Source organism: Protopterus annectens, chromosome 2.part0 (genome assembly GCF_019279795.1).
Source record: "Protopterus annectens isolate FY-2018-M chromosome 2.part0, PAN1.0, whole genome shotgun sequence".
Lineage (NCBI taxonomy): Eukaryota > Metazoa > Chordata > Ceratodontiformes > Protopteridae > Protopterus > Protopterus annectens.
The window spans coordinates 916,031,119-916,057,013 of NC_056728.1; the positions used below are offsets into that span (position 1 = coordinate 916,031,119).

The 25,895-nt window shown below is 36.4% G+C and overlaps 1 protein-coding gene across 1 annotated transcript in view; it reads left to right on the forward strand.

The window, feature by feature from the left end:
- MTHFD2L (methylenetetrahydrofolate dehydrogenase (NADP+ dependent) 2 like) overlaps positions 1-25,895 on the forward strand; it is a 1,043,973-nt gene that overhangs the window by 3,259 nt on the left and 1,014,819 nt on the right. The window contains exon 2 of the mRNA XM_044061163.1: positions 11,136-11,320. Coding sequence (XP_043917098.1) covers positions 11,136-11,320 — 185 coding nt within the window. The remainder of the gene's footprint in view (positions 1-11,135; positions 11,321-25,895) is intronic.

Sequence of the window (25,895 nt, forward strand, 5' to 3'; positions counted from 1 at the left end):
ACAAACACTGTCTCATATGCACATACACTCACTCACACACACACCCCAATTAAAACCAATTTCAGCCTCAGATGCTATTTTAAAAAACACATAGAATACAAGGTAGTGCTGCTCTTTCCTTCCACCTCCACCCACCCCTCCTCTCCTTCCTTCATTTTACTATCTCAGATTTTGCTAACATTGTTGCTGTTTATCTATAAAAACACAGAGGTATAAGCTCAGTCAATAATAATGCCAGACATTAAGGGTTTCATACCTCTTAATGTCTAACAGAAACATGCTGATGAACTGACTGCTTTTTGCGGTGAGTTCTCTGTCTGTCTCTCTCTCTCTCTATCTCACTTTTCCTTTTATGCATGCAAGCACTCACACACTCACACATGCAGATAGAAACATAAACACACGTGCATTCGCACATGCACATAAGCATGCTTTTTTCTCTTTTTTTATTTTTTTTTAAATTTTACACTCACTAAACAACAAAGTGCTGCTCAGTGAGTGTAAAATATGGCAGCCATTTACTTTTCAAATGTCTGAGCTTCATGGTAGCTTAACATTCTGCCTTGAAGTGGCAGACTCATTTTCCAGTGGGCATTACTTGTACATTAACACTCTGCTGGATAGCATTCTTACTCCAAACAGAATGGCAATGTACAGGTTGCCCATTCTCAAAATGAGAAGTTAACATCACTACTGGAAGTTGGAGCAGCAGTTGTGATTGGTTGAAACAATTGTTCTATGTCCAAGTACAGTGCAATATGGTGCAAAGTGGCCTGTAAGAATTTTCTTGGTCTGTACCTTCTAACAGTACAGTTTCAAATAATTCAGTACATTTTTGGAAAGATTGCCCAACACAGTTCTTATCATTTTGATATTATATTTCTAATTTAATATCCTATAGTAGTATTAATGTTTTTGTTATTACTTTCACATTAGTATTAATATATTTTGTATTTGTCTTTAAGAATTGTATTCACTGGAATATTTAGAGGTTGCTGAGCACCATATTAAAATTTGAGTGATGTCATCTGAATCCAGGAATCAATAGGATGCAAGCTGTCCAAAAGATTTACCATTACATTTTTCAAATTATTTTTACTAAATTTCTCATTTGGTTGACTCTGAAGTATAAAGTAGTAGTAGATTTAAGTGAGATTAGTAATTGTTCTAGCTCATGGCTGAATTACAATGGCATCTCAACATTTGCTGTTGAAGCCAGTATGCACTGGAACCTGTCTATAGGAGAATAAATATGGAATACATGAAGATGCTGGTATGCAATAGAAATATCTTACGCTTTAAGTTTATGAAACAAGTTTCATAGCAAATGTATTAAAGTCATGCGTTATGAAGTAAATTCCCTTACAATCACACAAAATGGACCACCTCATATATTCCAAATATCTTTTATTTAGGCTTGGATTGCCGTTCCTTATTAATTTCAAAGAAATGTGCTAATTTTTGATTTGTCCATGACATAGGGCTTTGTGTAAGTTATGCAGATTTTATGAAAGCCTGTCACATAGGTGGTTTTGTAATCTACCTCTGAGAAATGTTCTAATAGTTTTTTTGTAAAATCCAGTATATTGTATTATTTCAGCATTATCAGAATGGTTATATTCAGAATTGTTAATTTTATAGTTTATTTATGGATTTTAGTAAGTTAAATCATAATATAAATTTTTGAAGTTCAAGTCCTTTCTGCCAGTATTATTGTAGTGTTATCGACAAGTTGTATTTTTGTTTGTTTTCTTCTCTTATCTTTTTATTTATTTAGTTGGTTAGTTGCTTACTCATTTATACTTTCATTTCTGTTCATTTTTATGACAAATTTACAAGTTACCAATCGATCTTGCTTTTAAATCAGCATGTTGATAAATGACGTGTCATCATTCTTCTGTGGTTTGTGACTGAAGTTTCTACCATCCTTATTGCACATGAAAGAAAACTAATAGGTGTAGAGCTGTTAATATTTTGGCAAATGACATTATTGACAAAATAGCTCTAATAGTTACTACTTTCCAGCCATTAAGTATTTTCCAAGTGTAATAATTCCAACATGGAATATCTAAGGATATTAAGGTCAAGTTAGTTAATATTATCAAATCCCTTAGCTGTATGAATATTTAGGCCCTTGATAAGGAACTCTATTCTTTTACAGTACAGCTATGACTTATTTTTATTTCTTGTCTTCATTTTACAATTTATCATTCCTAAAATATGCATAAAATGCATATCAAATACTTTTATTTTCTTCTATATGACATCTTTATGGAACTTAAGTCAACAACTGAAGTAATGGGTTAAATAGAACACCTTGTTGGACATTTTGAGTACATATACTATGCAGGAGATTATAAGCAACATTAAAGCTAATACAGTTAGTGCATCTTACTATAAAAGCTATAATAATACAAACAAGTAAAGTAATACACACCATAAAATAGTTTATATCACAGCAAGGGAAATGTAATACATTAATAGCATCAACAGCACAAAGCAAATGCTATAAGACCCATTGCCATATCATATATTACTCTCAATAAGAAGGGTGTTTCTAAGGATAAATACTCATTTACCCAAATTAAGTTTACAAAGATATTTCATTACTTGAATAAAGAAGTGTTTACTATTGTGCGGCCAAACTTGCCAGCTTAATTTTATAAAAGATTGATGTTAGATGTATGAAACAAAACACTACTGGTTCTCTTTGTAGGAAAGAAAGCCAGATAATTTATGAATGATCAGTGAACAATTAACTTCTATATACCAGACAATGGTAGAAATGGAGGATTCTTTCTTACATAACATTTCTAATTAGTCTTAATTAGATAAGCATTGTAAATAAATATACTTCATCAGGTCAAAGTCAAAATATGCTTTAAGATCAGATGTCTGCATACAGTAAAAGACAAAACTGAATAGCCAGTCAGCATGAATCAATATATAAAATGAAACATTCAACATCATCCAGTTAATTATTTGGCATTTTTTTTATTTTAACCTTTATTTAAAGGAAAACATGACACTTAAGTATTTACCAGAATATGTAATCTCTGTTATTTAGACTCATAATGTGAAAAGATTGATCATTTAAATTTATCCGCACAGCATCAGCTTGTACCTTTTGTAAAACTGTGTTCCTGTACATATTCTTTATATTTTGTCAGAGTATTTATTTCAGTTTTCATAATATCTCCCAATTTTTAACACTTTTCCTTTCCTTATTGGTTTTCTTATGTTACCTAACAAAGATTATGGCAATCACACACCATTGTACACTATACACTGCTTTTTCCACAATCAGCATGCTATTTCAAATAAAAACAAAGTCATGTATGTAAATTGGTTAATTTATAATTATGCAGTTATGTTGTTTAAAATGGTAATACAAGTATAGTCAAGTGGGTATTTATGTGCACTGAAAATAAATACAGATTTACGCAAGTCCAAATGTTGAGACTGAAAACACTAAGTTCTGAAATGATGTAAAAACACATAAAAAAAACCAGAAGAGCCAATATCAATCAATGAACTTCTCCTTTAAACTTATTTTTTTTGAAGGAGGAATTACCGTTGCACCCATGATGGGGGGGGGGGTGAGGTCAGGCCTTCCACTCCCCCTGAATTTATATATACCAAATCTGAGATTGCCATACCTTGGAGAATAGAAAATGTTCTGAGAAACTGCAATCTTGGACTTAGTATATGTAAATCCAGATGTTCAGTCATTCAGCCACCACATTCCAGAACTCAGCATTGCGAGTCCCGACATTTGAATTGGTTACCATCCATTCATATACGTAATGTAAGAAGACATTTGTTCACATGCAAAAATGTAATGGTAAATCGTGATAAAAACTTTTCTAAAGTTTTTAAAGAAGTTGTTTACCTGTCTAAATGAATTACACATATCAAATAAATTGTTAGACCCTTGGTACTACTTGTATGTCATCAAGTATTATGAAAGCAGTCTGTTAGATGGTCTAGTGAATTGTTTTTACACAAGATAATGTGATAGGGATTCTCATATTGGTAGAACACTATTACATAGCACTAGTTTGATTTCTGGCAGGGTATACTGTTGTCATGTTGAGCAAGGGGAACTGGAGAGTGTGTGATTCTGAACTGTGTAATCTTAGGAAATGCTACTATATATTATTTTATAATGTTATTACCAAAGAAAGTCAGCAAAATGGGATGCATTTGAAAATTAGTGTTGACAGCAAAAAGTTTGCTCTTTTAGTAACTGGAAGGTATTTTGATTTAATGACACAATTTTCCTAGTGAAGGGTCATGGGGGAGTAGTGATTAAGTTTAAATCGTATTTGGAGATCATAAGTGGAACTTTGGAAGATAACATCGACACTGATGAGTATATTTTTGCTAACATATTTTTTTTGCTTCCTTTGTTATATTAATTTACAGATTTCTTGTATGTTGGTTGGAGAGGACTTTGTTGCATCTTTCTGATTGACCCTAGAGACAGTCTATGTACATACATATTTATTTACTTGCTTATTTTATTGCATTTTATTTTTTATGAATACTAAGTTATTGTCTAAGGTAATTTTTTGAAATAGGAGTTCTGGTGGGCTCTTAATATTAATAACTGTGTTTTCAGGTTAGCAGTGAGGTCATGTGTTTCTAGCTATTTCTATATAAAATTGAAATGTTGTTACAATTTAATTTTAGCTAGCAATTGATACTTTTTAAGCTTAAAAGGAGCATATTATCTGCATATAGTGTAATGTGTAGTTTACCAAGATCCCTTTGTGGACTATTTATGAAAGAGGAATTAGGAAGAGAAGATGTACAGAACCCTGTAGAATTCTTGATGTTCTCAAAGGTTGATTTTAAGTTGTAATTTTCTAGCATGATATTTTAAGTTCTGTTGGAGACAGTTCAGTTAATTACCTCCTGTTGGGTGTTCAGACAATGCTTGAATGGGCGGTGGATTTAGATGTAGGCAATTCTGCAAACCTATATATATCAGTATTATCTTAAAGGTAAGAAGCTTCTGCTAAAACATGTTCTTTTAACATCTGAAATGTAGAAATCTTTAGAGATAGTAAAAACACAATGTACATTACTTTTTCTTTCCTAAAGTCCTAAATGTAATAGTTGAAAAACTTTAATGCATGGGTTGTTGAAATAACAATTTAGAACAATAGCAGAAAGAGGTTATGGCAAGACACTGACAAATTTGACAATCAGAAAATAAAAGTAACCTTGCTTGTGGTGTTACATCTGTATTATTTTATATATCTGCTTATATCTAAATTTCCCTGGCATTCAGGAATGAGTAATCAGTCGTAAGTTAAAAAAATAATGTACAGAAAGTATGTTTTTCAGATTTGCACTTTAGAGTTTAAAGGAGTGGATGCCACTGAGACTACAGGTGTTTCAAGTGTTTCACTTTCCTGATGCTTCTCTATCATGTCGCCATCATGCAGAAAAAGTTACAAAAATGGTATAAGGAAATGTGTGCCTTAAATAAGGCACAGTTAATAAAGGAGAACTAAGCGATGAGAAGGGTAATGACTCACCTGTTGTCACAAATGGAGCGGTGTCCATTCACAATGGATATCGCATATACAACTACGTGGATAAGGAAGTTACATTAGAACACGTCTCCCTTTTTCAAAAAGGTTAAACATTTCTTGCATCCAGAAAATTTGATTAGGTAGACTCACTCCTAAATGTTAAATTATTTATTAGAAAACTGAATTCGGCAGTGCACTTCAAATATAGTGATACAAGGGAAAACAGTTTACATTCAGAAAGGAATGGGTTTATAAAAAAGAAAAGTACCTTCACCCCCCCTCCCCTATTCATCCTATACTAAATGTTTTGAGAAGGTCATTACAGATAACATCTATAAAATGCAGGCCAATTATGAGAACAATAAGAACAAGCAGACAAATCTTAATAAGAAAGAGAAAGAATGATTTGATCAGTTATGTGAAGACAAATCTTTACGGATTATGAAGCCTGACAAGGGTGTGGGCATTGTTTTATATGATTTCTCTGTTTATTCCCAGATAATGTTTGATTTTTTAAATGTAAGTGATACTTTTTCTTCAGTGTCCCTTAATGAAGTTAATATTGGCTACCAGAGAATTGACTCATATGTAGAAGAATATACATTAGATAAGAGGATAATGTTGAATTTTTATAAAACATTAAAGGTTACCAAACCCATTGTCCATACCATTTTCAGCATTCCTAAAGTACACAAAAACAAGATAACCCCCCTTGTATGCCAATAGTATAAGCCAGTGGTTTTATAACTCGTCTCATAGTAGTCATGATTGACCATTCCTAGGTTCCTAATACAGTGTAGTATTTAATTAATGACTCCTGGGACTTTTTGGGAAGGCTGAAACAGGATATTTGGGCTAATGATTTAATTTTTTAACCATTGATGTAATAAGTCTTTGTACGGTTATTCCCAGAAAAGAAGGTTAGAACACTTTTATAACAATATTGTTAGGTTTACAAATTTTTCCAGTGACAGAATGAATTTGATTGTTGAGATGATGTCTCTGGTATTAGACTATAATTATATCTTTTTTTGAATGGGAATATTGTAAACAAGAAAAAGGAGTAGCAATGGGGGCCTCCTGTGCTCCCATGTATGCTAACTTCTTTGTTTTAGATTGGAAAATCAATTTCGTCTTTGGGTCTGAATATTATGCCTTTGCTAAGTTATATTTCAGGTTTCTGGATGATATATTTATTTAATGGAATGATCCTGGAACAGAAATTGGTAATTTTGTGAATTATTTAAATGGTACATCCAATTTTTTTGAAGTTCACATTTAATTTGAGTATGACAGAATTAACTACTTGGACACGCTTATTACACACACTGATACTGGTTTTAAATCTTCCATTTTTCAAAAGTCCACCTTTAGTAATTCCTCCTTGGATTTTTGAAGCTATCACCTGTTATGTCAAAAGAAAAGTTTAGTGAAGGGGCAGTGCATATGAGTAGCTAGGATGACCTCCCACACAGTAGACTTCCCTGGTGAACTATATATAGTTGCAGATATGTTTTTGACCAGGTGTTATCTCCCCATGTTGCCACTGACATTCGTGGTATGTACAACCCCAATGAGGATTGAAATATAAACCCCTTTTGGGCAATGGATTACCACCAAAAGATCAAAACAAAGATGGAAGAAATGTTGATAGGGCTTTGGTGGTAGAATATGGACCACAAACAGAGGAAATAAAGAAAATATTAAAAACAAATTGGAATATTTTGAAAGCTTATCATAACATACATCAACTGTTAGGTGCTGAACCCCTTTTTGTTCATAAAACAGGAAGGAATTTGAAGGACAGTTTTGAAGGGGATTCTATTGATTCAGACCATCAACTTAAAATTAAACAAGGAACTATGAGGTGTGGGAGGTGTGTTCAATGTACCTACATTTTGGAACTAAGTAGTATGAAATTAGATAATGGACTGGGTACGATAATGCATTTTGAGAAAGAGAATTGTCTGACCGACCAAAGCAATACATTATCTAGCTAAGTGTATGTGATGTTCTAGTTTTTGTATTGGGAAGAGAGAGAGGTGCCTCCGTAAAAGGATATATGAATACTATTATGACATAGGGAGGCAAAAGGAAAAAAATGCTCTTTATAAACATTCCAGATTATGTTCATAATACAGAAGTTCAGATTTGCTATTTTAGATAAGGGAATGGGAAATCCAACAGGGGGAGATATGAGCATATTACCTGAAGTAAAAGAAATGAAATGGCAACTCGGGTTACATGCTGCTTATCCCCCAGGATTGAATGAGCACATTTCCATACAGCCTTGGTTAAATTACAGGGCTGCATTTGTTGTATGACTTTTGGCAGTTTTTAGCAACCAAATTTAACATGTTTTCTTTTCAAGTTTGTCGTTACGTAAATACTTTTAGACAATTTTTTATTATGAGGATTATTTAAAAGTTTTTAAGTATTAAAATTTTTTGAAGTATTTAAATGTTTTTGTTTGTTTTTTTAACATGGTTATACATTCTTTAATTTTCATTCTTTGGCTCTATTTATGGCATACAAATATGGGATACTGTACCTTTAAATTGTTCACCACTGCTCAATTAATTGATTACATTGTAATTAAACTGTTGGAGGGATTTTTGTGTATATAAATCCAAATGACATGTTTTAGTTGTATTCTAAAGGAGTCCTGTTTTTTTTAGGATGAAAGCGCTTAATACTGTATTATTTTATGTTTTTTATTATATTGTTTTACATTTTTATCCTTTTGCATTCAGTGTTAAATAAAATTGTCTGTGAAGGATTTGAAGTGGTGACTACTTAGCTGTCAGCAGCCAGTTTGCCTTTGGTGTGCTACAGTTAATTATATATTTTATATCTAAAAATCATATTATGTCAAAGAAGAAAGGAGGTATTTGGGCAAAGTTTCCTTACCTGCTTAACAAATTAGTTGAAAGGCCGATGTGGTGATATCATGTGTGTATCAGCTGCAGTGTAGATAGTCACAGTTCCAAAACAGTGACTATATTCAGCATAATCATGGGATTACAGAATAAATACTTCAAAAATGTTGTGAAGGCTAGATAGGGTACAAGTAATCCCACTAGTCCTCCACACACCATTTGTTCAGCATCACTGTAGCATTTTGGAGACTTCAGCTGTAGGACTTCCACAATATTTGGTAACTGCCTGCTCTGTAACCCTAAACATTTGAATTTTTGACTGCTCTCATAAAAACTTATTAGAAGCACATTTATTTATTTTCCACGTGTTTACCAGGTTAGCCTGACTGGACACAAGGTGATTGTTTTCAGCAGAGGCCCAGGAAGAAAAGCTCCAGATACATAGTAAAAAAAGTATAAAAAATAATACAAATAATAAAAAAATATATAAATATAGCTTTTTTGTACAAAGAGCATAGCACATATAAAATTATTAAAATCAGAGTTTTACAAATGATGCAGCATACAGTGGTTAGAATATTGAGAAACAATTAAACAAGATATTATACAACAAATATACAATTGCTTGAGCATAATTTCAAAAAGAAGTTTCTATAGACAAACAAACTATAAAGGTGTCCTAAACACCTGGTTCACAGTACTATGCACTAAGTGAAACTACACAATATACCTGTGATCTAGGGATGCTGAAAGTCAGGAACAGGTGAAATTAGTCTGGTTATGTACAGGAACATATCCAAGTTTTAACTAGGAGATCTTTTAGTAGGGATTTGAAAGTATGTTACAACATTCTTTGGATTCTACTCCTGTAGTCTAATGCCAATTGACCCTTGTTTATCTGTCTTTCAAAATAATGATTTTTTAATAAATAGTGGTTTTATTTTATATGCTACACTTGTTAATGCACAGTGCGGTGGTGGTGCTGCGGTAGCGTTGTCACCTCATAGCAAGACGGTGTCCCGTTCGATTCTCAGCTAGAGTGTCTTCTGTGAGGAGACATGACGTGAATGGGCGTACCTTCATTGAAGGTTGTGCGTCAGGGCTGGCAACTCGTCACATAAAAATCCACTGCCAATCATTAGCGGATCGGAGTTCCGCTGTGGCGACCCCTAACTGGGAAAAGCCGAAAGACACAACAACAACAACTTGTTAATGCACAGTGTTGCTCATTTCTATGAAATAATAAGCTTAACAGTGTTCATAAACCTATTTCTGAAGCAACCTGAAATATCGACAGTTAATGATGCTGTTGCTATACTGCAAATAAGCTACTAATTCTTATATACTGCGGATAACTCTGGATTGGCTAACTTCAGTGTAATGGACTTGTAGAGGCTGCAGCAAAGCAATACATGGAGGCCCTTTAAATATTCTGTGTAATGAATAATAAAGAAGCATTTGCATACTTTATCTGTACATTTTTTCAAGTACTCCTCGTTGAAGTGAGCTCAGTGTTTAAAATTGCACTTGTTGTCATACCTGAAATGGTTGTATGTCATCTGGAGCTGTATTTTAGTTCAACCATTGCTTTTTCTGATTGGGTTTTGTTGAATTTTTATTCCTGCCCTATACTACTGCATTGATTTGGATTCAGCATTCTTTGACCATTTCTTAATCTTGTAAACAGTTCCTCTGCTTTTTTACTTTTCTCATTTCAAAGCATAAGCCACTAATCTTGCTAGTTGTGGACTACAAGTATCTCTTGATAATTTGCAGTGTAGTTGCTGTAACACCAGTTATGCTAATGAAATGGTTCATTACTACATCCCATGTGGGCAGTTCCAGGTATCGCAATATACATTTTTCTACATTTACTTACATTATTTTACTGCCTTTATCAGTTTATTTGGTTTTGCCACACAACTACAGTATATTTTTGTAGAGTTAGTTAGTTAACCAGTGATGTCTTTGCTGCTTTGCTCAAAATAGTCAAAGAAAGACAAAAGTTAAATTTTTAGTCAAATGCCTGTTAATAACATTTTAAACATTGTCTAATTACTTGTAGAAAATTACTAAGTTTGTTGGTATTCTTCTGCCATTCACTTTCACTTTGATGCCATCCATAATAAATTTAAAATATCATTATGCAATAATAAATATATCAAAACCAATATTTTATGAATGCTTAAGCTAAAACTGTTTGGGTATAATTGCTCCTGGCAGCATCACTGTATTGCAAAATATTTAATTGATCTCTTCAAATGTTCTAAACATTTTCATGTCTCCCTTGTGTTCACTGGCATAGCTACTGCAAAAATGTGTCTATACAACAGGCAACTCACTCACCCGTTATATACTGTCTGTCTTATTATTTCAGTTTACATAAAAAATGGCATATTATGCTTCATTTTATCAATCAATCCCAACCAAAGACTAGAGTCCATGCCATCCATACATGAGAGTATAATTAAGTACTTGTGAAAGAAAGGTGTTATTTCTGAAACTGTTATGAGGAAAATAATTAAATATGAATGTATACTGACCAAATCAATCTCACAATCAAAAGTGAAGCCCTGTTAAGAAACAAAACAATATGCCAAACTGACTAAGAGAATCCTGATTTTGAAGCATTCTTGTTATCATCAGCTGCATGTTATTTACTTCACACTAAAAGTATCTAAATCAGTTTTTGCTGTTTCCTTCCTCACAGCCATGAAGCTATAATTATCTCTGGGAATGAACTGGCAAAACAAATTCATAAAGAAGTGCAGATGGAAATAGAAATGTGGGTTTCAGAGGGAAAAGCCAGACCTCACTTGAGTGTCATTTTAGTAGGTGATGACCCAGCTAGCCATATCTATGTAAAGAACAAAACAAAAGCAGCATCTGCAGTTGGTAAGTACCCATACAAATTGTGTTTGATGTCGGTAAGTACACATAGAAATTGTGCTTCATGTCGGTAAATACCCCTACAAATTGTAAGTACACATACAAATTGTGTTTCATGCACCTTCTTTATGAGAAACATGATAATGCGATTTAACAAGTGTTACGTATTGTTCACTACTAACAAAAATTAGATACTGTATTTTATGTTTGCAATAAAGAATGATCAAGAATAAGGCTATGTGGTATTTTAATAATGACAGAGCTTTAGCTCACACGAAAAAGTATTCTTCTCCATATGGTATATCTTCTGCCATTAAACAGTGATGCATCATGGCATAAGGTGGAATGTGCATTAACTAAAACTACAAGCCATTTTTATAGATTAGTGAATCCATGAACAGTGTGAGTTTTATAGTAATAAAATATAAGGTCTTCCATTGTTACAGAACTGTTGTATACACATCAGAAATACTTAAATACTACAATTAAGTTGCCACGTTTGTGTGGTATAACTAACTTTGTTAGTTTTCATCTGTTTGCTTATTATAAAAGTAAGTTTAACAACATAAGAGAAGGGACTTATCTCTCATTTTCTGAGCAGGCTGTTAGTCACTGTTGACAGAGCTAGGTAGTATAAATGGTAAATGGAACATCTGACAGAAGGTATTGTAAAAATCAGATAATTTTATAACTAGGGATTTCTTACTTTATCATGAACCATTTCTTTGAGTCTCATTACATTGAGCTTCATTTGCTGGTTTGCAATCCCATAAAATAGGACTTTTGCTCATATATCCTTTGATGTTGGGTTTCAAAGTCATATATGAACTTTTGTTTATGTTTCTATCATGTCTTTTCAAAGTTCATATAACTGTAAATGAAGAAAATGACATACTTAAGAAAAACAGTTTCATTTCAAAAGATACATGAACTCAGACACAGAGCTGTTACATAACTATATATGCATATATAATATGTACAGTTCTAGTTCACTACAGCATCCATCCACACATTTTTAGAAAACCAGCAGAGCTAGACCACCACAAAGAAACATCTATTGACTAGTAAAACAATAAAATGGCATAAAACAGCGCAGGAATGAAAACAGGGATAAGCGCTTTCAACTCATAGACCCTTCATCAGATCCCACATTACTGCCAGTACTCCTCACCTTTAAAGTAAAAAGCAGCCAATTAAAATTCATCTAGGAAGTCTCCTCCCTTTCATCAGATACTGCATTACTGCCAGTACTCCTCCTCTTTGATGAAAAAGCAGCCAATTCAAATTTAAACCACTATGGTAGATAACTGGCTCTGCTAACAGCTCCAATTTAAGTTGGGGGTTGGGATGGGGGTATGCTGTCCCTTTAATGCAGATAAATTAATAGATAGGTTTTCTGGGGGGATTTTATATTAAATCAAGGGTGGGTTTGTGTGACGGATCCACACAGTTTACCTGATCTTTGATGCCCTAAGCTATTGAACTGCTGTGTGTTTATATGTGTGCTTGATGTTAGATTGATATGCTGTTAATTGAATAAATACATGATATGCTGCTTAATGTTATATACATGCATGAAACCTGAAAGAGTTATGCTTCAAAGGCAAGCCTTGCACACTGATGCTGGTATAACTGAACTTTAGTTAACCCTTGAAGTTGTTTGCCAGTTTAAAAGTTGTTTACCAGACAGAGGGGGATTTCAAAGAGGAACTATACCACAAGTTTGTGGGCCAACGGCCTTCTGAAAGGAGGAAGTAATGTATAAAACTAGACATAAAACTAGACATTACGGGACTTGTTGACAACTCAGGAAATGATTTGTAATTTTCTAAAATAGTCTAAACTGGTGATCTAAATGTCATCAGCCAACAGTTTATGATTAAACTATTGGCCTAGGTGTCATCAGCTGAATGATTAAACTATTGGCCTAGGTGTCATCAGCTGAACTTATTGACCCTATGGCATGTTCAAACCTATAAAAGGCTCAGAGGTTGGCAATAGATTGGAACTCATCATCATCCGGATCTGATTGAAGCAAGAGCCTGAACTGAGCATACAGCATTGCCTGCCAGTGTCGGCCCTGTCTTGACTGAACAGATAGCTGTACTGAATAGGTTTGGAGTCCCCCTATCAGTGGCAAAGATGATTTTCTTTTTGCATATGCTTGTAAGTACATGATTTAACAGTTTTTATAATTGTTAATGTGATAGGTTATAGGTTAGGTTTTGCATGTTGATGTGATGGGTTATAGGTTAGATTTTGCATGTTGACTAGTCAATTGTTTATTTTTGTCACAACCTTAATTGTTAAAAGCTAAAAATAAAATTGCTAAAGTTTGAGCCTTGGTCTCTTGTGCCATCTCTAATACTGTATTAACCACAGAATTTAGTAATCTGACCAGAACAGATTGGAGGGATCATTTTTTAGGAGTCTGCATTCCTTGCAGGAGAAGGAATAGATTTTGGAAGGCCTGGTGGAGTAGGAAATTTGGGTGAGCAGGTTATTGGGTCTGTTTAATATTTCTCCCTTTAACAGATTTAAAGTTTCTCTGATGAGGTTGATTCCTAAGAAGGTGACAGGGAATTTCATTTGATTCACCATATGTCTTATCCGGAGGGAAATTATGTGAATGATTTTATTTCGGGAGATTACATAAAAGTCAGTTATGAGTCTTTGGATGATGCAATGCAGGTCACTTGGGAGTTTATGGACCCATAGTTGGTGAAGGGAAATATTGAATCCATTTTTTATTTATTACCAGTTTGGAAGGAAGAGAGGTCATGGTTGGGAATAGTAGTTGGGTTTCAGTTTTACTTTGACAAGGCTATGCTGATGGAATGTACGGTGGCCTGCTACTTTGAGAGGTTTAGCACAGCTCTCCATTGGAATTGGCAGCAGCAGGTGGGCAGCTAGATGGCAGTATTTTATTTGTATGTCTTTTTTAAGAGTAGGTGAAGGGTTTGACAGAGCATTGGAAGGTGAAACAAAACAATATGCTAAACTGACTAAGAGAATCCTGATTGTGAAGCATTCTTGATATCATCAGGTGCATGTTATTTACTTCACACTAAAAATAGTTTGGGGATGTGTGAGGAACTGGGTGCTCTATTGGTTAGGTAGAGGTTAGAAGGCCATATGATACCCCTGCACTGGTCCAGTAATCAAGGAGCTTTAATTCTCACCACTGGCAATGGTGAGGGATGTACACATTGGGAGGATTACAAGTGCACATACAGTAAATTACAATTTCCCTTAAGAGCACACAGATATCACAGTCACTCTGGGGCTGGTTTCTGCCTCTTTCTCCAGATCCCCAATAAGACTCCCCACTGGCACAGCTATAGGGTTAGGATCTCAGCCAAGAGGTCAAGCCAAAACTTCCAGCACCCTCTCTGTCCAACCAGTGTTTCATGTCCCTGCCAAGTAGCTGACACACACACACACACACACACACACACACACACACACACACACACACACACACACACACATGCGCTTTGAGATTTGATTTATATGCAAACACACAGACACTCCTGGGGAAGGCTGGCACAGGTTTACTAGCTATGCCCCCTTCTGCCCAGACTATAAGGTAGTTATCACTGCCACCAACCACTACTTATCAGGTATTCTAAGCCCCTTACAAAGGGTGCCCAATCCTACTGTGTAATGTTGCTATTATCCAAATGGCAAGTGTGACCAAGACTGTTAAGGCTATTGGAGGGGCCTATACAGTGTCACTATATATATATATATATATATATATATATATATATATATATATATATATATATGCAAGTACTCTAAGAGCTTAAATATTGCTAAACAAACCAGCCACAATTACAAGGTTTAAATATATTTAATAATGAATAATAAAAGAACAGTACTCAAACAACACAGTAACTACAGCATTCAGAATCACAGGAAATATTTTAAAGCAACATTGCAGGACAGTCTCAAATAAATACAGAAAACATCTAAAATAATCTTTACTATATTCCTGTCTAGCTCTAAAAGAAATACTATGCCTAACTCTTACTTACAGAGGAACACACAGGCAGAATTGCTGAATGGATGTTTCTAGATCCAAGACAAGATAAAAAATGCACAGACTTTCTCTCTGAGAGAGTTCTACTGGGTTAGCCTGGATGACATCACTCTTTGTCACCTACCTTCTGTTTCCAGGTTAACAGAAACTAACATAATTTTTAACATCTTCCTGTGAGAAGTACATATCTCTCAGAAGTTTGCAGAACATGGAAGTCATAAAATAATTAAACACTTCCATTTGAAACCTAGTAATTATTTCTGTTTCAAGACAGTAGAAAAACCTCTAGCTCTAGACATTGTGTCTGCTTACTGAGGATTAACACAATCATAAAACACTTTACTTTTCCACTTATTTTCTTGAAGTTTTGCAAGATAACTCTGTATGTTCCACCTTTTACTATTAAAACATACATTTGCACAGGTATATAGTTTAGATACATTTCTGTTCTATTTCAGTAGGGTACACTGTGGACACATTCTTGAAGCTCAGTACATAACATACAGTTCAACACACACTTCTGCACTATTAGTTTAATATACACATAACATATAGTTCTCTTACATTTGTAAGACAAGCTGGCAGTGTCACATTTCTATATATCTCATATTAATATTTTCAAGTAACATATAATTATTTACAAAATTCCAGATAGCTGAACTGGGCAGTATTTCCCTGGTTTCTCAGGCCCAAGCAAGGCATTGCTTGTGTGGCATTGCTAATGGATGCAGTTCATGTTTATTTTGTTTACCAGATGTAAAGCTAACATGCTGAAAGAAAAGATTTGATGGGTGAAATCCAAGGACAAGGGGTGGGAGGTTGGTATAATGATTAAGGTGCTTACCTTATAGACACAACATGCAGGGTTTGATTCTTACATGGGGTAACTGGCTAAGCTTAAAATGGCCCAGAAGTTCAGTTAGCCTAGTACAGATCTATGGACCTATGACAATGTGCAGATTAAGGATGTCTTAGAGCTCTTCAGGCTCCTGAATTTTGTATATCTTGTAGTTTACCTGGGTCATTTCTTCTGTGGGTTCATGACCTTTTTTGATGAATGCAGGGAAAAGCAAATATCACTGGGTGAGAGTTAATACATTGGTGTATGCTGATTTAGCATTGTGGTTGTCTTTTTTGTAGCAGTTTAATGGTATGGCTTTTGTCAGGTGAATTGGGTTCTTCAAGGTGAATTGTAATCATTTACAAATGTGGCAGTAAGTATTGGGGTAGGGGCATATTTTAGTGGGAAATGGTTTATGGTTCACTTACTATCAAGAAGGAAGGGTGATTGCATGAGGGATATTACTTGTTTGGAGTTAGTTCCAATTTGGCTGGCATTGAAGGTCTAGCAGGAGATGTTACAGGCGAAAAGGGTTAATTTTTGTTTGTGCAAGCTAGCATTGGTACAAGCTGATGGTGTTGCCAGATGAGGTGTGTGAGGTTGGCTTGGAATGATCAGATGCTTGGTACAGGAATCCCGGGCAGCTTTAAAAGGAAGGTGTATGGTAGAGTTTTGCAAGATTTTAAATTGTGTTTCAGCTACTTGCTGAGGAAGGAGATTGGTCAGAATGATTGTGGTTGAAATATTTGGTTCAAGCTTGGGAAAAAAGTAAGGCAGTTCAGTCGGTCAAGGTGGACTTAGTTGTGATTAGTATAGGTGCTCAGGTGGTAGTGTTACATGACTTTACTAAATCTTGAACTGTGGTTCGTATGTTGAAGGGTTGGGGTACGGTGGATTGTGTGAAGACTGATGGATGATGAAATGATAGGTTGTGTCCAGTGGGTTGGGCTAAGAAGTTGCTGTGGTCTAATACTGGGAGTCCTCAGGACTTCATTTTGATCAGTAGGGGACAAAGTGATGACGTGAAATAAGTTTGTATATATGACAAGGAGAGCTTTTCGGTGTTTTTTTTTTTTTTTGGTAGATAGGTTTTTCACTCATTCATTGCACATTGGAAGGGTATCAAATTTAGAGAGAGAATGCAGATCAATTAAAGCCATTAAGAGGGTAGGTTGTTGGTCATTAAATGCTTTATTTTCGTATAGTAGATAATTGGGCATGGTTTTGGCTTAATATTGAATTAATTTTCTTGTATTAGGAAATGGAATTTCATTTTGGTTATTCTTATATCCACTGGGTGGCAAAGGGGGCTGTTGCTAAGATGGATGACACACAATTGGGTTTGCATTGTTATGTGTGACATTGGGCTTCTTAGAGTCTTTGTGGTACATTGGGCAGGTACTGATCTGGGAATAATTCTGAAACTACAGTTAGTAATTAGGTTCAGTGAGGATCTGTTAGTTTTAGAGATGTTATACCCAGGTCTGTGTATTGTGTTGTTGGTGGTGGTACCAAAGTTATTTTGGCTTTGGAGAGGGTTCATCAGTTTGTTAATTGTAGGCTAGTTAAGCAACTGGTGGCTTTAGGTATTTATATGACAGGGCATTGGGATGTTGATGACAGGGATCCAGTTTATTTCAGATTGGATGAACTACACCTGAATTATTTTCATTTGGACCTCTTTAATGTTCACTTAGGTTTGTTTTAGGAGGGTTTGGTGAAGGTTCTGGAGTGGATAAGAGAGAACAGCTTGTGGTAGGCTTTTGGGAGGAGAAGAAGGGCAGGCTTGTCCCTCTTCTGTTCCCTCTCTGGTGTTGGATGTTTAATTCAATAGGTTGAGGAATGAACGTGAGCACGGGGACACTGTTTGATAAGTAAAAGTAAGCAAGCAAAGGTGAGGACACTGCTTATTTGGTTAGGGTGACCATGGTTACATTACCGTGGTAAGGGGGGGGGTTTAATTCAATGAGTTGGGGAAAGAAAGTGAGCAGTGAGATGTTGCTTGTTAAGTAAAAGTAAGTGAGCACAGGTGAGGATGCTGCTTATATGGTTAGGGTGAGTGAGTTTCTGCTGCCCTAGTAAATGGTTATATGGATGTTCATGCTGTGAGTAATAAATTAAAATGTTGTTCCATATAGTTATGTTTATGGAAGTTTAATAAAGGTTGTTAAATACCATTTGGTGTGGTGTGTTTATTGAAGGGGACCTGGACAAAGTAAACTGCTTTTAGGCCAAATGCATTTATTTATTTATTTATTGCTCTGTTTTTTTGTTTTTTTTGTTCTCAGCCATTACAAGGCCAATAGGCAAAACAAAACAGTACACTACTGATGAAAGAACACAGCAAAAATTAAAGACATATTTAGCACTGTAGCAGATGCTCAGGGAAGAAGTAAAACAATAACAAACATTACATATAATGCAATTAATACAATACTTGAAATATATCCACTAAAGGTTTTCATTATTCAGCTATAGTGTAAGTTGACTTGCATGTAAAGAAGGAGAGAGAAGGGAATAGTTAAATTAGATGCTGTACATATAAGGAGGTGTTTTCAGTATTGAGGAATATTGTTTCATCATTCCTAATTAGAAAGAAAGGAGTGAACAGAAGAGAAGAGGGATAGGATATGTAAGCTATACACAATACGCACAATATGTGCAAGGTAGCTTTAAAACAACTTGGAAGTAAAGGATGCTGTTTGAGACAGGAATGATGGGAGAAAGACCACCCAACACTATAACCTGTGAGAGATGCACTTATCTAACCAAACTGGAGGTAAAGCTCTCTCCAACCAAGACTGAACTTGACAGTCATGAGGAGAAGGTAAACATTTGCACCACACCACACTCATCACATAGTCTCACTAAATCTGTGCCACCAAAATCCACACATAGTAACACAAAAACATTTGCGGAGGCTCTCAGTAATAATCTGTCTAAGCAGCAAATACCTCCAAAGCAGAAACACAAGCAACCTCCATCCCCCAACACAATCCAAATGATACATAGCCCACAGACTCAGTGTGCCACTCAACCACAGCCAATAAGGCAAAACAACGTACCCAACACACTAGTCATAGGTGACTCTATAGTCAGGCAAACTGATGTCCCACTCACCAGGCTAAACAAGGAGAAGGTTACTGTCAGCTGCCTGTTGGGTGCCAGGATCTGCCACATAACCTATGCACTCAGGTCACTCCACAACATATTACAAATATGACTCTGTCATTGTCCATGTTGGTGTGAATGACCTGAGATGTACCTCCCTGGACAACATGAAAAGAGACATGGAAGAGCTCTCCGATCTTGTAGCCCAGGCAGGTATAACCCTAGCCCTAAGTAGCATTCTGCCATTGCATCGAATGATACTGCAGTACAAGGACAAAATGATTGACTTCAAGCAATTGGCTAAGCTTCTGGTGTCATTCTAAGGGGATCCAGTATCTGTCTGCTTGGGATGACATGGTTGACAGACCACGATGCTTTGCCACAGATGGCCTGCACCTGTCGCCCCTGGGATTCTGGATACTGGCTAAGGCTCTTGCTGCCCCTATAGTGCCTTTTTTAGGCAAGGTTTAAATAACAAATTCACCACCATAACAGGAACAGGCAAGCAAAAACTGAGGGTAATGCTACTCAATGCTAGAAGTCTAAATCTCAAAATGCACTCACTCGAGGCACTCCTTAAAATGGAGAACATCGATATCTGTGCAGTGACTGTGACTTGGTTCAAGGCTTCAGAGAGCACCCCTGCACTACCTGGCTATAACTCATACCACACTTTTCGGCCATGTAACCTGGACCAAAGCACCAAAGGCGGAGGTGTGTCCATATTCATTAAGGATAACCACACCCCCAGGCTAGCTGCTCAGCATAATGCATCCGAGGTTATCCATGTGCAACTAACTCTGGGCAAAACTGCAATCCAAATTGTAGATTGCTAAAGATCCCCACCATGCCCCAGGATTCCCACTCTTCTTTTCTTGACGTATTGGAAAATATTAGGGTTCAACCAAGCACCCTAATAATGGGCGACTTCAACTATCCCACCATTAACTGGGAAAACTACTCGTGTACCAACAACTTAGCTCAACGCGTTCTGGAATTCATAAACTCCAATGCCCTGGATCAACTTATCCACGCCCCCACCAAGGGCAACAATATCCTAGACCTAGTCATTGCTAACATGAGTGACTGGTGTTCCAACCTGAAGTCAACTCCTTGTTGGTCCAATCTGACCATAAGCTAATCACCTTTGATATCCACATCCTGCCCCCACCTTCCATTAAGGAAACCATGGTAAAACATTTCTCCAAAGCCAACTTCATGCTTCTTAAAACTGAAGTGATAAACTTCATGACACCTATGCAGCTGGACAATACAGTTACAACTGATGAATCCTACACAAATGCACTCTATAAGCACTTACACGAGTGCATGGATCGTATTATCTCAAACAGAACCAAGATGCTATCCTCCAAAAAAAGGAAGCCAATCTGGTGGTCCCCTGCCATAAACAAACTGTACAACAGAAGGAAGAAACTGTTGCAAAAGAGAGTAAAATCCCATGAGTGGAGGAGCTCCCTGGTCAGCCTCAGTAAGAAGTTGAGATCCCTTATAAGATCCTCCAAAGCTAGCTACGAAAACAAAATCACCACTAATTCTAAGGACAACCACAAAGCATTCTATAGCTATGTCAAGAATCTCGATGGCAACACCCAGATCTGCTCTGAGTTACAGCACAAAAGCACGAAAATTACAGAGCCAACTGATATTGCTAACTTTACCCCCCTCACCCCCTAAAGGGCCCATATCTATACAGGGAGAATGCAGAGTCTCTGTAGTCACAACTATGCAGGTAAAAGCTGCACTCTCTAAAGCCAAAAACACAGCATCCATGGGACTGGACAACATCCCAGGCTGCGTTTTACACAAACTTCAGAACGAACTGGCTCCCCACTTAAGCACCATGTTCAATAATAGCCTTGCATCAGGCTTTGTGCCCACTGAATGGTGCACAGCAACAGTTATCCCACTCCACAAAGGAGGAGCCACCACTGATCCCAGGAACTATCCACCTATTAGCCTGATGAGCCTGGTCTGCAAGGCCATGGAACATATCATCATGGAACTCATAAACAAAGACATTGGTAACCTCCAAACTCTGGATCCCACCCAGTTCGGGTTTGTGAAAGGCAGATCATGCCTCGTGAACCTGTTCGACTTCTTTGAGGCAGTCACCAAAGTCATAGATGAGGGTAAGGTGGTTCACACAGCCTATCTTGACCTTGCCAAGGCTTTCAACACCATCCCCCATTCTGGAATTATAGATAAACTCACTAAACTAGGTATAAATCCCTACATCACAAGATGGGTTGCCAACTGGCTCACTGACAGAACCCACACTGTAAAAGTTGCAGACTCCAAATCTGACCTCAAAGCAGTGACAAGTGGAGTACCACAGGGTTCCGTCCTGGGACCTGTCCTATTTGGTATCTACTTCTCTTAAGTACAGGCTAACACAGAAGGCCTCTGGCTAACGAAGTTTGCAGATGACTGCAAACTAGGAGCCATAGTTAAGTCCACAAATGATGTGGACATCCTACAGAAGGGCCTTGCTGAGTCAGATGCCTGGTGTCAGAGCCATGGCCTCAAGCTCAATGCCAAAAAGTACAGTGTCATCCCCTTTGGTAAAAACTCTGTACCCATGAACTACCACATAGGCAGCAATCTACTTAACACTGAATGTGTGATAAGAGACCTTGGGACCCAGGTGAACAGTAGTCCCTCCTTTGATAGTCACATCACCACAGTAGTCAGGAAGTCCTTCTACGTGGCACACCTCATCATTAAAGGGTTCTCATCCAGGAAAAAGGAGGTAATTGTTCCCCTCTACTTGACACTTATTAGACCCATTATAGAGTACAATGCCCCTTTTGGAATGTACCTCACAAGACATCTGCAGCAGCTGGAAAGGCCACAGAAGTACCCCACAAAGAGGATTACTGGCCTCAAACAAATGACCTACACTGACCGCCTCAAAAAACTCCAGCTTTGCTCCGTAGCATATCACCTACTCCAAGGTGATCTCTGCATAACATATAAAGCTATGTCAAACCCAGAGCTGTTGGACATGCTACAACTAAAGAAATCCCAGTCCCTCCGAGCTACACGCTCTAGGGACCTAAACCTTGTCACCACAATAAACAGGACATGCTGGAGAGATAGATTCCTGTCTCAGAGACTTCCTATACTCTTGAACAGGCTACCCATCTATGACAAGCAAAGTTCTTCATTAGTACTCTTCAAGAAATATCGTGATGAGTGGATGGGAAATAGGAAATACACCCCGGGGATCACTTCTGTGTCTCTGCTCGATAGTGGCACAGGAAAATAACTTTCTTGGGTGGCATAAGCCAGAGAACCTTGTTGGCTGGGCTTATGTAGGCCCTTGGGCCGATATCCTAGTACCTATCTATGAACCTATGTTTTATACAATATGTATAGGAAAGACTTCATTGACCCTGAAAGCCTTCAGTGACAATAAAGTTGAATTAAAATAAAAACCAGAGACCACCTATATATTGCATTAAATGAAGACCACATAAACACAGTATTACCTTTGCCAGGATCTTAACGTTGCCACATGTAAAAATCATGACTTAGCTGCTCCTTCCCCTTTGTGACATTACTATCCCACGCATTTCTTATGATCATATCATGATATGTGTGAATGATGTTTTATTACACTTTCTTTAGGAATTTGTCTAGGTTGCCACTAGAGTAATCTTGCCTGTCACATTTTAAAGATGTTAGCCAAGGCAATTCCCATACAGCTGGATATTTATGTCCCTGTATCATTTCCTGCCCAGCTGAGGTCATAAACCTATTGTGTGTTGGCATTATCAGCTGTTTTACTGCTTACTGTCAATTATCACTGCTTTCTTTTCTTCCTCTATGGCCATTAACTAATTGACCCACTGGGAATTTCACAGACCTTTTTCAGTTTGTTCTTAGTGTGATGAAATTTGACAAGAGGGACAGAAATAGATTAACATGAAGAGCCAGTGATTCTGTTTTAGTTAAAAAAGACAAATTTAAACATTGTTTTTCAGCAGCAGAAGACACTAGTCAAACCATAGATTTTCATTGGAAGGAAGTTTGAAGAACTCAGCTGAGAGATTTTCAGAGTTTATCAGTAATAATGAGTTCTGACATTTTAAGTAAATGCAGATCCCTGGCCTGACGCTAGGGTGAGATGACCTCATCTTCTAAGGACTCAGACTGTATTATAGGAAGAAGGAAGCATGAGTAAATCTTGAAGCACATGGTGTTTTTATTTACATCCCCATCAGGACATTTTAGTTAAAACAAATAGCAATGACTACTTGAAGTGACAGACATTATCTCACCATAAAACATCATCATGAGATAAAAAAGTGTTTTATCATTTGTAGTCCTTTAAAAAGTTGCAGCAGCAATACCTATAAAAGGGGAAATTTGAGGTATGAACTTATAAAAAGAAATACGCAATAAGGTAGTGATGAAGGCTAAACATTTAGACTAGGTAATTGCAAAGATGTTTGAGCTTACCAAAGATGTTTCTTGTCTCAAGAGTGTGACTAATATGTTAGAAACTGGAACCCTGAAAACAAACAAATCCACTTTCTATACACAAAATGATATGCTGGGCACATTGCTCTGAGAGTTAAATTAGTCCTACAGAAATCAGGTCTCTGATGCTAAACATATAGCTGCAGTCCTAGATGACCAAGAAATTAGTCAAGATACTGCAGCTTAAGAGGCACAGGGCTAATTTGAAAATGGGCATCTGGGACTTTTGTTGTGACAACTATAAGGAATTTTAGGATTTTCCCCTTAAGGATGCAGCCAAGCTGATTTCATGTCTACCAAAATGGCTGTTGATAATCTGCAATTCCCAAAAGTGAGGAAGCCGTGGTGGTACAGCAGTAGTGTTGTTGCCTCACAGCAAAAGGTTCTCCTGTTTGGTTCACGGCTGGAGTGCTTTCTGTGTGGAGTCTGCATGTCCTCCCCATGGTCAAGTGGCCTCCGAAAGACATGCATGAATGGGCGTGCCTTCGCTAAAGGTTGGGCAACTTGGCACCATAAAAAAAATCTACTGCCAATCATTAGCGGGCCGGAGTTCCACTGTGGCAACCCCTAACCGGGAAAAGCTGAAAAGACAAACAACAACAATAGTTAGTGCTACATAAGCAAAATTCACATGTTGCATTTTGAGCTGCAAAAGTTTAATTTATTAGCAACCAGTCTATAATGATCATTATAAAGCAACAGATATATAATAATATAAAAAGTCAGTAGTGACAAAAGCACTCAGTTTTACATTTATGTCAACTGGTAACGTTATTGTATCACAAAAGCAAAAGTGTTTTTTTTTACATGGCTAAGTATAGTGTTTTTTTATTATGGCGCATAATTTCTAAGTCACTCCTGCAATTGAGGGGTTTGGATATGTTTGGTATTAGTTTCATCCAAAAGAAGGTTAGGTGAGGAGGTAGGTCAATTCTCAGTAATCTCAATAGTTTAACAAGTTACACACTCACCTTTATTACAGAAAGCTGGGGGTTTAATTCCCATACTGTGCATTTGGAATATTTTACCAAAACTGGCACTGCAGTGCAGCATAAGGGAAGGTGCCAGCCTTAAAATGAGATGTTAAACTGATATTCCAGCTGCTTAAATCAGTGGCAACAATTTTCTCTTATTTTATTCTGTGGCCATTGACAATATCTTGTTGAAGTAAATTTTCATTAACTTGATACAGAAGCTGTGCTGGGATAGATTTTCCCTCTGTTACATGTTTTATATTAGAAGCTTTCCTGTTATTCAACATATGCATATGATGTTAATCATTTACCTCTGCCAAATTTCTGTGAAAATATGTTATAGTAGTTTTTTTTTTTTTTTTTTTTTTGCTTTCTTAAAATTTTTTCATGTATGTTCTCTGGTAGCTGAAGCTTTACTTTTTAAGAAAACTATAACCACTGGTCATACCAGAGTATTGGAAGACAAAGCATATGGGATTGGAGGCAGTAGATATTAGTCATGTTTCTCTGAAGTTAGAATAAACATGATGAATTTTGGGAGCTACATTTGTTTATTAGTTTTGACATTTTCCAAAGAAACTCAAGAGGCATACCATCCAAAGCGAAGGAGACTTTTATTACATGTATCAAAGACAGATAAAAACATAGTGAGCGCTTTCGCGTTACTATGAACACTTCTTCAGACTTAATGATTCTAACAAAGCGATTCCAGTTTAAATACATCAAGTTAATACAATAAATCACTATCTGACCAATCACATCTCTAAATCCATTTAAAAAATAGTTACTTAATACATCCATTACTTTGGCTAAGTTAAAAAGCTTATTTGCAATTTTCATTAACAACTTTCTTGAACATATATATAAAAATGTAACATACATCAATTATTCATAAAATGTTCTTGTAATTATGAACATCTCTATCATATAGATAGGTGAAACGTGTATACGAAATGTTCTCATTAACAGGACAAGAATAAAATAATAATCTCAGAATGTCACTAGATGGCAGTATAGCATCATATTCATAATTACATGGTATATAGTATCTAAAGCTTATATAATATTTAAATGATTGAATAAATAACCGTATATTGTGTTGGT